This window comes from Tinamus guttatus, unplaced genomic scaffold (assembly GCF_059628265.1).
Source record: "Tinamus guttatus ecotype Peru unplaced genomic scaffold, ASM5962826v1 Tinamus_guttatus_pri_ptg000423l, whole genome shotgun sequence".
NCBI lineage: Eukaryota > Metazoa > Chordata > Aves > Tinamiformes > Tinamidae > Tinamus > Tinamus guttatus.
The window spans coordinates 3,562,759-3,574,950 of NW_028288957.1; the positions used below are offsets into that span (position 1 = coordinate 3,562,759).

Sequence of the window (12,192 nt, forward strand, 5' to 3'; positions counted from 1 at the left end):
AGGGAGCCCAGGGAGCAGGGAAGAGCTCTGTCGGTGTTTCCGACCAGGACCAAGCACAACACAGCAGGAATGGCCACGACAACTGGCCTGACCTCCTCTGGGCACCGCGTCCTGCTCTCCTCACACTCAGACACCTCCAAGCAGCCCCAGCCCTCATGTAGGCTGGACTTGTTTCCAACACAGGAGAAGCTGAGGACACCTCTCACCACAGGGCGCCAGATTAGAGCCCAGATGGGATCTAACAGATGTCCTGCTGGAATCACAGGAGGTCCTTGCAAGGACACACGTGTCCTCCAAGGACACTGAAGACCATAGAAAGCAAGACCTTCAGGGTCACAGCAAGAAGCGGACAGGCGGGAGTGGGAGGGCACTGAAGTCCTTTCTCCTGTGTGATCATCTGCACCGGCCATTGCCAACAGCCCCAGTCCCATGGACACCGGCATTCTGCTCTCCTTCCCCTCACAAACACAGGAAAACTCCCTCTCCTGCCCCAAGGACGCAGCCCAGGCCTCGCTCCCTCACACCTCAGCAGCAGTACCTGGCTCCGGGACAGGGGGTCCAAGGGGCTCTCACACCTGCGGACAGCAGCTGAGGAGCAGCAGAAGGCTCCTGCTGCCAGCACAAGCTCTGTGCTCCCCCTTTCCTCTTCCGCTTGTGTTTCAAAGTTCCGCCCAGTTTGAGGTGCAGGAAAGGGCTGGGTTTCCCTTTAAGGAGGCTCCAGGCAAACCACCAGTAGGACTTTCCTCCCCTGTAGAGCTGTCCTTGGACAGTCCCTGGCCCATCTCTCCTGTAAGGTTGCACGAGTCCTTCTCATCTGCATGGCCTAGTAGGGTCACTGGCACCAGAGCATCCTTAACAGGAGGCCCCAGGACAGCAACTACCTGAGGTTCCTGGATGGATACGCAGTCTGTCCGAGGCTGAATAACCTCTAGATAAGGCAGTTTGTGCAGCAGGGTGCAAGAAGGCACCATCATTCCCAATCATCAGAGCGTACTCCTCCTCTGATACTGTCATTCCGCACCTTAGAGCACATTGCCACACGGTTGTTGGGAGTTCTTCCATCAACTGTGTCAGAGGCTTCGATCCGGACAGAAAAGTTGTGTTGTCACCTAAAGGAGTAGCGTGAGAAAGTCAGAGCATATGAGATGAGCCGGAGATAGTCAGGGTATTCTCAGAGACCACACGGCTCCAAAAGTCCCAAGCACCTTAGTTTTCCTTGTTGCATCCCTGCATTCCCTGACAACATTCCTATATTCCTCCCACAGGGCCTGTCTTTTTTTCCACATTCTGCATACTGCCTTCCTCTGTCTGAGTTTTGCTAGGAGCTCCTTGCTCATCCACGCAGGTCTCCTGCCCAACCCAGCTGACTTCTTGCTCACAGGGATGCACCGATCTGGAGCGTGTAAAAAGTGCTGCTTGAATACTGACCAGGTCTCTTGGTCCCCCCCTTCCTTCTGGAGCCTTTGGGATTCTTCCGAGTAGGTCTCTGAAGAGGGTAAAGTTGGCCCTCCTGGAGTCCATAGCTGCAAGGCTACTTACCGCCCTGCTTCCTCCTCATTGGATCCTAAACTCAGCCAGCTCATTGTCACTGCAGCGAAGGCTAGCCCCCACCTTCACATCTCTAACAAGTCCCTCTCTATTTCTTAGTACCCAGTCCAGTAGCCCCCCTCTCCTTGTTGGCTCCTCCACAGTCTGTGTTAAAAAGTTATCACCAATGCTCTGCAGAAACCTCCAGGAATTTTTGTGCCTGGCTGTGTTGTCTATTCAGTTGATGTCAGGGTCGTTGGAGCCTCCCATGAGAAACAGGGCCTGTGACTGTGAGGCTACTTCCAGCTGTCTGCAGGAGGCCGCCTCAACCTCCTCACCCCGATCAGGTGGCTTGTAGCAAACACCCACCACAGTGTGTCCCATGTTGGCCTGCCCTCTAATGCTTACCCATGAGCTCTCAGCTCGCTCATCATCCATCCCCAAGTTCCATGCGTTCCTGTTGCTCTCTCACATGAAGAGCAGCTCCACCACCTCAGCTTCCCAGCCTGTCCTTCCTAAAGAGCACTCAGCCTTTCATGGCAGCGCTCCAGTCATGTGAGCTGTCCCACCATGACTCCGTAATTGCGATGAGTCATGATACCGGGACCGCACACAGATCTCCAGTTCCTCCTGGTTATTCCCCGTGCTGCGTGCATTGGTGTACCAACACTTCAGAGAAGGAATCGAGCCTGCAGGCTTCCTGGGAGGGGTGAAAGAGGACCCTCTATAACCATATCTTATATTTGCTTCCCCATGTCCACGCTCCCGCTGGACACCTGACTCTGGCTGTGTCACACTGACTTTTCTGTCCAGGTAACACTCGCCTTCCCCCTTCTTGCTTACTTTAAAGCCCTCCTAACTAGGCTGGCCAACCTTTTGGCAAAGACATGTGTGTCCCTCTTGCTGAGGTGGCTCTCATCATTCCCCAGTAGCTGCTGGTCTTCAGTGTCCCAAGGTCATAGAAACCAAAACCCTGTTGCTAAGACCGGCAGCGCAGCCAGCTGCTTACCTGAAATATGCGCCTTTTCTTCCTCATACCCATTCCCCTCATTGGAGGATAGGGGAGAACACAACCCGGGCTCCCAGAACCTTGACTGCCGTCCCTAGGGCTCAGAAATCTCATTTGACACTGCTGCGTTTCCCCATGGCGTCATTAGTGCCCACATGAAACAGTAACAGGGGATAATAGTCCGACGCCTGGACAAGCCTTGGCAGTCTCTCTGTGACATCCCTTATTCGAACCCCTGGAGGGCAACAGACCCCTCTGAACAAGGGATCGGCTCTGCAGGTTGGTGCCTCTGTGCCCTGCAGCAGGGAGTCTCCCACGACCATCACTCGCTGCTTCTTCCACCTGCTCCTTTTCTCCTTAGTGGGGGCGGCCTTAAGGCATGGATGGGATGGTCTCGCCCCAGACAACCCCTAGAAGGACCTGGATCCGTGACCTCATTTGTCTGGCCCTCAAGTTCCAGGGCTTCGTACCTGCTGAATGTGGTCACCTCGGGGGCTGAGGCGGGCCTGGAAAGGGATCTCCCGCCACCTCAAACAGGGATCCGTTTCCATTCCTGTTCATCTCTTAATACTGTTAATTCTGCCCCCTCCGCCCTATGGCAGGAGGGCAGGGGATCCTCAGATCCATTTGGGGTTCTCTGGGTGCCCTTCCTGGGATGGCTGCAGAGCGCGGCCCCACCAGACTGTTTCTTTCTCGCATTCCCCGATGCTCCGCAGCCTTTCGACCCCCTCCTTCCGCTCCACCACCAGGCTAAGCAGTTCGTCAACCTGCTCACACTAAGGCAGGGGTTGGCTTTGCTGCTCCCCAGTAACACGGAGAGGTCCAGGTACTGCCCGCAGCTGCAGACCTGGCTGGCCGCGTGTTTCTGTGGCGGTCGCCTGTGTCACCACAGTCTTTCTCAGCGTGTCTCAGTGTTTATATCAGTGCGACACCCACCCCCTTAAGGGAGGGTGTCAAGAGGATGGGGCTAGACTCTCTTCAGTGGTGGCCAGTGACACGACAAGAGGTTATGGCTACCAACTGGAACACAGGAATTTCCATCTTAATGTGAGGAATAGCTTCTTTATTGTGAGGGTGACAGAGCACTGGAACAAGTTGCCCAGAGATGTTGTAGAGTCTCCTTTCCAGTAGGTACTGAAATCCCGCCCGGATGTGATCCTGTGCAAGGTGCTCCAGCTGACCCTGCTCGAGCAGGGAGGTTGGGAACTCCCAAGGTTCCTTCCAGCCTCAGTCACTCTGTGACTCTGTGATTCAGAAGCAGGCGACAGCCCATGCACCCTTAGACACAAACCTCACCCCAGGGGACAAAAGCAAAGTCCACCAGGGTAAACACACCCAGCACTCCTGTTTACATGTTTTCCCTCCTGCAGGTTTTCTTCTTTCGCTTTCTGTTGCAGGCAGGGCTTGGGCAATACGAAAGAGATGGGCTCAGAGGCCTGAGAGAGCTGCAGGCCCTCCTGCAGAGAGAGCTCCGCTCTGCCTTGGCCGGAGTAAGGGTGAGAGTCACCAGAAGGACCTCCAGGCCGCACAGTCCTTTTGGAGCGCATTTCTGCTGGGGAAGGGAAGAGCCTCCCTTTGCCCTCCTCCTGCTCCCATGCCCCCCTGCTTTGCTGGGAGCTCCAGGCATGTGTGAGAGCCAGGAACAGCCTTTGCAACACATTCCAAAGGGGAATTATAGGGGAAACCTGCCCATGTCCTCAGCGGGCTGAACACACAAGCCCTCTGCGAACAGCAATTCTAATCCTATCTACAAGGAAGAACTCTGAGAGGGGAAAGTCCCAAGCACAGGTACTAAAATATGTGCAGAAAATGAGGACATACAGGTGTCGGTGAGGTTGAAGGGGAGTAAGAGTATGAGCAGGGTTCAGCCTGGCTGGGCTGTGGGAAGGGAAAGGGCTGCGCTGAGGAAGGGACACTATGTTCTGGCAAATCCTTGCAGAGTTTCTGCTCAGATCCCCATGTGGCTTTTTTGAATCTTCTCCTCTAAAGCCTTCAGCAAAACACATTCAGCGGCATCAGCAGCATCAGAGATAAATTTCCTCAAAAGAAAGAACATGGTGAAGAAAGCAATACCTGCAGACAACAGATGGCCTATCACCTGCAACTCTTTTGGCAAGAACTTGATCAAATGTGGAACGTATGTCGCAGCGACATCAAAGCTCTTGCTCAACAGCTTAATTACAAGATCCCGGGATATTTCATCAAGCAGGGGTGACTTTATGACAGCCTTCAGCTCCTCCACAGGCTTGTTCACCTGCCTTGCTAGTTTCTGCAGGGATTCCTCAGCCAGGCCAAAGACCCGGCAGTACTCTTGAAGGGATGTCACCAGGATTGTAGAATCAACAGCTACAGAGAGCCACTTGGTGGGTTCAACGGATGCTCCACATGACACAAGGCTTTTCAGCCAGACTCGCTTCATCAGCATCTCCTTCTTCTTCCTCAGCACTTCCTTAGAAGGGTGGGCCAGGGTCCGTAGGAAGGTGAATTTCTTCTCACTTGGCAGCTCCTCCAGGAAGGTTTGCAACAGTGTGGGACCGTCGAACTTGAAGCTAAACGCATCCCTGCAGACAAGAAAGACTCGAGGGGACCGTATGCCCAGATGTTCCAGGTTCTTTTCACAGTCCTGCCTGATCTTATACAGGATTGCCCTCTCATCATACTGCTGTGGCCGGCTCCCAGTAGCTTCTTTCCCTTTAGCCTTTAGGACTCCCTCCTCATCGTAGAATCTTCGCTCATTGCTCACGTCCTGATCCACCTTGGAGCGCACAAAGTAGAAACGCTTCCCCTGAGCCTGAATGGCCTTTGCAAGAATGGCATCATTGTATGAGAAGCGCCTGGAGGAGATGATGATGAAGAAGTCATAGCGGTTGAAATTCACCTTCTTAAAGTACATGTCTGGTTTGAAATTGGGAGTCCCAATGCCAGGCAGGTCCCAGAATATCACATTGGAGTAATCAGGGTGAAGATAAGGGGTGCACTTATATGTAGTCTGCGTCACTCCAATTGCTGCTGCACCCTCCTCATGGTCCTCCAGGTCACGCACAGCATTGATGAAAGAAGATTTCCCAGAGCCTGAGTCCCCTGTTACAGCGATGTGGAGCTGGATCTTTTCCTCATTAGCCAGGATCTCCTGTGCCTTTGCAGCTGCTGCTGTGAGGTCTCCTTTCTCTATTGCAGTCTTTATCTCATTCATGTCTTCTTCAGAAACGTGGGGAAGTGCCTCCCGCTCCAAGCCTGCGTTTGCATCGGCCATATTAGGTGCCTCGGAGAATTGCAGTCAATCTGGAAGAAGAGCACAAGCTTTCAGTTTCAGTTTGCAGCAGCAGAAAGAGGAAATCAGCACAAGGCTTGAGCCACAGGCAGAGGGTGGTCACCAAATGGACCTCTCCATCATCCCCAGTCCTCGCTTCCAGCCATGGTAAACCCCAGGCAAGCCTGGGCTGTGAAGAAGGTCTCTGAGACTAGGAGGCAGAAGGGGCCCTGGGGAGCCTGGGCAAACTGGCTGTGCTGGTGGAGAAGAGAGAACCTAGCAGGGATGGGCTGGGGAAGTAGCAGAAGTATTTTGTGTGCAGCCCATCTTAGAAAAAGTGATGAAACAACTCATCTTGGATGTCACCTCTAAGCATGTGGAGGAAAAGGTGGTGGTGAGGGGTAGTGAGCATGGATTCATCAAGGGGGAATCATGCTTAGCCAGTCTGGAAGGCTTCTGCATTGCCACGAGTGGCTGGATATATGAGGGGAGAGCAGTGCATGTTGTCTCCCTTGACTTCAGCAAGGCTTTCGACAACGTCTTCCCATAAAATCCCCTAGGCCTGCTCAGGAAGTGTGGGTTAGTTGAGTGGACAGGGAGATGGACCGAGAACTAGCTGAGCTCAGAGGGTTGTGATCAGTGGTGCAGTGCCTATTCGGAGGCCTGCAGCTAGCATGGTCCCCCATGGGTCAGCACGGGGTCCAGCCTTATTCGACTTACTCAACAATACTGTGGATGAAAGCACAGAGTGCCTCCTCAGCAATTTTGCTGATGATACTAAACTGGGAGGAGTGGCTGATGCCTCAGAGGGCTCTGCTGCCCTACAAAGGTACCAGAGAGGCTGGAACCAGGGTGGGCAGAGAAGAACCTCATGAAGTTCAACATGGGCAAGTGCAGGGGCCTGCACCTAGGGAGACATAAACCCCATGCACCAGGACAGGCTGGGGGTGACCTTCTGCTGGAAAGGAGCTCTGCAGGGTAGGACTAATAAAACACCTTGCTCGAATCACAGGCATTCCCTGCAGGAGACACATGCTCTCCAAGGAGACCCACAGAAAGCAAGACCACAAGGTCATAGCAAAGAGTGGACAGGCAGGAGTGGGAGGGCACTAAAGTCCTTTCTCCTGTGTGATCATCTGCACCGGCCATTCCCAACAACCCCAGTCCCATGGACACCGGCATTCTGCTCTCCTTCCCCTCACAAACACAGGAAAACTCCCTCTCCTGCCCCGAGGACTCAGCCCTCGCTCCCTCACACCTCAGCAGCAGTACCTGGCTCTGGCACAGGGCGTCCAAGGGGCTCTCACACCTTCGGGCAGCAGCTGAGGAGCAGCAGAAGGCTCCTGCTGCCAGCACAAGTTCTGTGCTCCCCCTTTCCTCTTCCGCTTGAGTTTCAAAGTTACGCCCAGTTTGACATTCAGCCAAGAGGGCTGGGTTTGCTTTTAAGGAGGCTCTAGGCAAACCGCCAGTGGGACTTTCCTCCTCATGGCTCGGACAGTCCCTGGACAATCCCTTCTGTGACAGTGGCTGAGTCCTCATCTTCTGGGACTTGTAACAATGATGACACTCGATCATCCTTAACAGGAATGCCCAGGTGCAGCAAACACCTGAGATCCTGTGAAGGAAACATATCCTTCCAGACTTAGTAGCCTCTGGGCAACACTCAGAGTCTCTGACCAGTGTCTAGGAGAGCATGTTTCTACAAGGACGCAGTTCCCGCCCTAGAAAACAAGTAGAGCCAGAATTACCATCTATCTTAGCATGATATTTTTCAAAGATTTCTTTTATATGCTTTGCACCCACCTTTTACTGAAGTCAAGTTAGTCATACATTGCACTGTACAAAAGCAGCATCCAGATTGGAGTGATGTACTCCTAGAAAGCACCACCATGCTTACTGCATTCCCAGAAAACTCAAACACTCAAGCCATGCCTGTCCTGGACTGTTGCAAAGAGAAAAATCTCGCATGAGCCACCAAGCTTGTGTAGCGCCCAGGACCATGAGTGTGGACTTTGTCGTTGTGATTAGTTTGAAACTAAGCAGCCATTGCAATGCTTCACAATCATTCCACAGTGAGTCTCATCGCACCAGATACCCCTCGGTTCATCACCTCCACATCTGTTTCATGAGCAACCTTTTTTTTTTTTTTTCTTTTCTCTTCTGTGTTCAGGCACACCTCACCAAGGAACACAGGAAACAGAAGTTTTCAAGGCAAAATTTAGTCGCCATTTCACAAAGTGTGTTTATATACGGCATAGGAAACACCATATACACAATTTCAGCCCACCTTTATGTAGAAGACTAATGGTCAACAAATGGCCTCATCAGCAGCATGGAGTCTGGATCACCACCCACCTCCATTTCCTCTTGCAGTGGGTCTGAGGCTCCTGCTCAGCAGCCAAGTCCAGCTCAGCATCAAGACCAAGCTATTTGTTCAGTGAGACAGGCTGCTCAATGAGGCTGGACATGTGGGCTTTACCCCAAAACATGTGGGCTTTACCCGAAACAAAGGCAAGCTTTTGAATTATATCTTATTCCCCTAGCTTCTACCTTAGGCCCTGTCGATGTTCCTCTGACATCCATGGAGGTCTAGAGCCAGTCAATTAATCAGTGGGACCTGCCTCATTAGCCAATTAGCCAGTGGGACCTGCCTCAAAGCTACTTTATCATAGGGCACAAATGACCTTCTCAGACCTCCATGAGACCTCCAGGGACCCTCTGCTACTGTGGAGAAGCAACCAGACTTTTACCCGGGGGGAAAAGGGCCATCCACCAAAGGCAGCAATCCCAAATAATCCCAAGGTTTCTAATGGACTCTACTTTCTAGTACCACAAGGAGGCACTAGATACCATCCTTGTTGATAGATGGGAAACGCCACATAAACTGAATGGCTTTCCCAAAGTCACAAAGTTTCCTATTTTAATGTTTATGCACTTTTCTCTAGAGTCTGATTTCTTTTTTCTTTAAAGTACCTTTTTGCTTGTTTGTTTGTTTTTGACTTACACCCTTCACTTTGCAAAGTGTCTTGCAGCAAATCAGTGCGGACTGCATTACAGTAGGCAAGCAAAAATGTCCCCAGAATGGTACGGTATTCCACTAAGAAAGCAACTAGAAAGCCTCGAGATGCCAGTCCTCCTTTGTGTGGTACATAGAAATGAAGCAGTTAAAGTTCTCTCTTGTGCTCCCCTATCTAATGGTGTAGAACAAGAGGACTGCACAATGTTCAAAATTTCCAGCACGCGCTGCCAGGGAAAATCCTTTCGGCTTCCAGAAAAGCAAGGGCATTTTTGCAGCACCATGGCAGTGAATTGCTCAAACAGTTATTGCAGAGGTCTTGAAAAATATTTGATTTGCTTTGCAAAGTCAATGCTGGCCTCCATGGGTCCGGCAGGATGGATGGAAACCAGGATGCTGCTGCATGCCACACATGCCCAAATTGGCATGGAAGAAGCTTCTCTCCAGTGCTATCACATAGACACTGCAAACACTTAATGGCCTGTTCTTAAAACACACTCTGCACAAACAAAGAGCCAGGTTCTCTGCAGCAGCAAGTCTTTTTTTATTTTTTTTTCCTTGGGGTTTTGGTCCCACAGATACCATCAGCATAGGAAAAACTCCAAGGGATTCAGAAATCCAAGGAGTAATCAGCATTTTGCATCTTAAGCATGCTCTGTACTGACCACGTCCAGAGGCAATATGTGAACCCAGGGACAGCCAATGCAGCAGGGTAATTCAGAAACAGCCCCAGCTCATTCTCGCCATTTAAATGCAGAATTTGCACAGCTGAATCCTTTGGTCTCTAGGAGGAGCAGTTTTCTTGCAAAATTGAGATAGACTTGGGGGTTCAGCATTAAATGAAAATTTAAATGCTCAAATATTGCTACTTCCGCCAGTCCACAGAGTCACTTAATCTCATGAAAAAACAAACAAACAAACCAAAAAAAACCTTCCTGGTTTTAACAAGCTGTTAAAGAGTAGAAAAGTGCAGAAATGAAATGTCAGCCTTCATCTAGTTTTAGAATTGAGATTTCTTTTTTGATGATCATAAAACTAAGTATTCTGAGGCATTCATCTCTGGAAGGGGAAAGCCTTATTTCTCCTACCCCGATGCACCTGGCAGCCCAACAGGGCTCTTATCTTGGTGGCTCACACGCTCTCCATGGCAATGGCTCAAGCAAACACCAAGCCTAAATTCTTTCTCCACCTGCACGGAAACCCTTGGTGCTCCATAGGGCCAGCCCTGACGCACGCAAACGCTCTGCTGCCCTCGCTGCAGATGCCTCCGTTTCCTTGGCCCCACTCTGTTTTTATTTGGCCGTTGGCGGTGCAGCCCTGCCGCGTATAAAGAGGAGCCGGCGCGGCGCACGGTGCGGTCCTTTCTCCCGGCACCGGAGGACATCAGAGAAGCAAGTGGCTCCATGCGCTGGGCAAACCCGCTCGTCCTTTGCCCCGTGGCCTCGTACCAGCTGGCGGCTCTGCCCTTCGCCGCTCTCTTCCACCACCTCTGTGCGTCGCGGCGCCTCTCTTTGAGTGCCCGGTATGTGGCCGTTGCCTCTGCGGCCGGGCTGGTCGCTCGTGGCTCTCGGAGCAGGTGGACAGAGGTGCAGCAGGACATGTGGGGCCAGTTTGGGGCCCCAGAACAGCCTTGTCTGCCCCTCCTGTGCTGTTGGGGGTATCACCATGGGCAAGAGAACAAGGCAGAGAATGGGACCTGTAGCCACAACTGCCCCAGTGGCCTCTTGGCCCCATGGACAGCTAAGGGAGGAACCACTGGGGCATCAGGGAGGCTGCTGGGCCTGGCTGGAGCAGGACTTTGAAGACCCATTTCTCCTAACGGGCAGCCAGAGGGCATCCCTTACCTTCCAGGTACGCCTCCCTGCTCGCTGGAGGATGCCTCCTTGCCAGCGCGTCCGCGGGTGGCTACGCCGTGCTGCTCTTCATCCCCGCAGCTGCCTCTGTGCTCATCCTCCTCTTCGTCAGCCCGGCGCGTGTGCACAGCTGGGCCTTCAGCCTCCAGATGTCCTGGCTGACACTCTGCCACCTGGGCCTGCGGAGCCAGGTGCTGAACCCACAAGATACTAGGTATGTCCGTCCCTTCTCCCACTGCCCTCGGAGAGCCTGGAGCCCTCCCAGGTGTTCCAGGAGGGTGGAGAGCCCCTGAGCCCAGCAAGCTTGCAGCTCCTGTCTGTTTTCCTTCCAGGTCAGCTGTTGTCCTCTCTGCCCTCATGCTGTTGACCCAGAAAGTCACATCTGTGTCCCTGGATGTCCATGAGGGCACCGTCACACTCCAGCCTGGCCGGGGCGTTCTGCAGCGAGCACTGCCTCTCTGTAGCTACTTGCTCTTTTTCCCAGCCCTCCTAGGAGGTCCCCTGTGCTCCTTCAGGAGGTTTCGGGCCCAGATCGAATTCCCGCTCGCTTCCCACCGCCTGCTGGGGACTGCTGGCTGGAGATGCCTCTGTGCGTTGGCTCTGCAGGCATTACGCATGGCACTGCAGGGTCGCTTGGCCACCGTGTGGGGCTGCACTGGCCTCGGCTGTGTGAGCAGCGTGTGGGCACAAGCCCTGCTCTTCAAGCTGGCCTACTATTCGCAGTGGATGCTGGATGAGGCCCTCCTGGAGGCCGCCGGCCTCGGGCCGGAGGAAGGCCAGGGTGACCTCTCGGGCAGCGACCTGTGGGCACTGGAGAGCACCAACCGCGTGTCGGTCTTTGCTCGGACCTGGAACAAGAGCACATCGCGCTGGCTGAGGAGGCTCATCTTCGAGCGCTGCCCGGCCTGGCCGCTCCTCACCACCTTCGCCTTCTCTGCCTGGTGGCACGGCCTCCAGGCTGGGCAGCTCTTTGGATTCCTGTGCTGGGCCATCATGGTGGAGGCCGACTACCGCATCCATCCCTTCCTCCGTGCCCAGGTTGCCTCCCGTGGTGCTGAGCTCCTCTACTATGGTGCGACCTGGCTCTTCACCCAGCTCATCATCTCCTACGTCCTGGTGGCCGTAGAGACCGAGAGCTTCTCCGAGCTCCACCGGCTCTGGGCTTCCTGCAGCAGCATCCTTCCCGTCAGCTACAGCCTCGCATTGCTGCTGCTGCTCGCCAGGAGAGCTAAGCAGAGCTGACCATGTCCTTAGCTGCCTTGTGCTGCCAGCTGGGCCACGTCACACCTAGCACACAGGGTAAGAGGGCTGTCCTGTGACAGCACCATGCAGACGGGGAGGGAACGGGGACCCGGGGTGGCTCTAGAGCAGGGCAGGAGCGGTCACAGCACCGCTCCCAACAGCACCAACTACCCTGTAGTTGTCTCATTCACACCCCAGGTGAGAAAACATGTGGCACCCACTGCCCCGCAAACTCATCTGTGCAGTGAGTGCACCAGTCAGCAGCTGTGTCCAGCTCCTGGGGCCTTGACTTTTA

The 12,192-nt window shown here is 53.5% G+C and overlaps 2 protein-coding genes across 2 annotated transcripts; one reads left to right on the top strand and one right to left on the bottom strand.

Annotated features, from left to right (window-relative positions):
- Positions 1 to 4,484: 4,484 nt before the first annotated feature.
- Positions 4,485 to 5,789, bottom strand: LOC148593273 (interferon-inducible GTPase 5-like). The gene has a single exon (XM_088531511.1). The coding sequence runs from the start codon at positions 5,787 to 5,789 to the stop codon at positions 4,485 to 4,487; it is 1,305 nt and encodes a 434-aa protein (XP_088387637.1).
- Positions 5,790 to 10,205: 4,416 nt separating this feature from the next.
- Positions 10,206 to 11,897, top strand: MBOAT4 (membrane bound ghrelin O-acyltransferase MBOAT4). Its single transcript, XM_010215835.2, has 3 exons — positions 10,206 to 10,324; positions 10,654 to 10,869; positions 10,988 to 11,897. Exons 1-3 carry the CDS (start codon positions 10,206 to 10,208, stop codon positions 11,895 to 11,897), a joined length of 1,245 nt encoding a protein of 414 aa, XP_010214137.2.
- The last annotated feature ends 295 nt before the right edge of the window (positions 11,898 to 12,192 follow it).

Bases quoted from the DNA above. Each gene is read 5' to 3' on its own strand.
- LOC148593273 (XM_088531511.1), bottom strand. From the start codon at position 5,789: ATGGCCGATGCAAACGCAGGCTTGGAGCGGGAGGCACTTCCCCACGTT.
- MBOAT4 (XM_010215835.2), top strand. From the start codon at position 10,206: ATGCGCTGGGCAAACCCGCTCGTCCTTTGCCCCGTGGCCTCGTACCAG. The intron at 10,325-10,653 runs GTATGTGGCCGT...CTTACCTTCCAG, and splicing joins CGCCTCTCTTTGAGTGCCCG to GTACGCCTCCCTGCTCGCTG. The intron at 10,870-10,987 runs GTATGTCCGTCC...TTTTCCTTCCAG, and splicing joins CTGAACCCACAAGATACTAG to GTCAGCTGTTGTCCTCTCTG.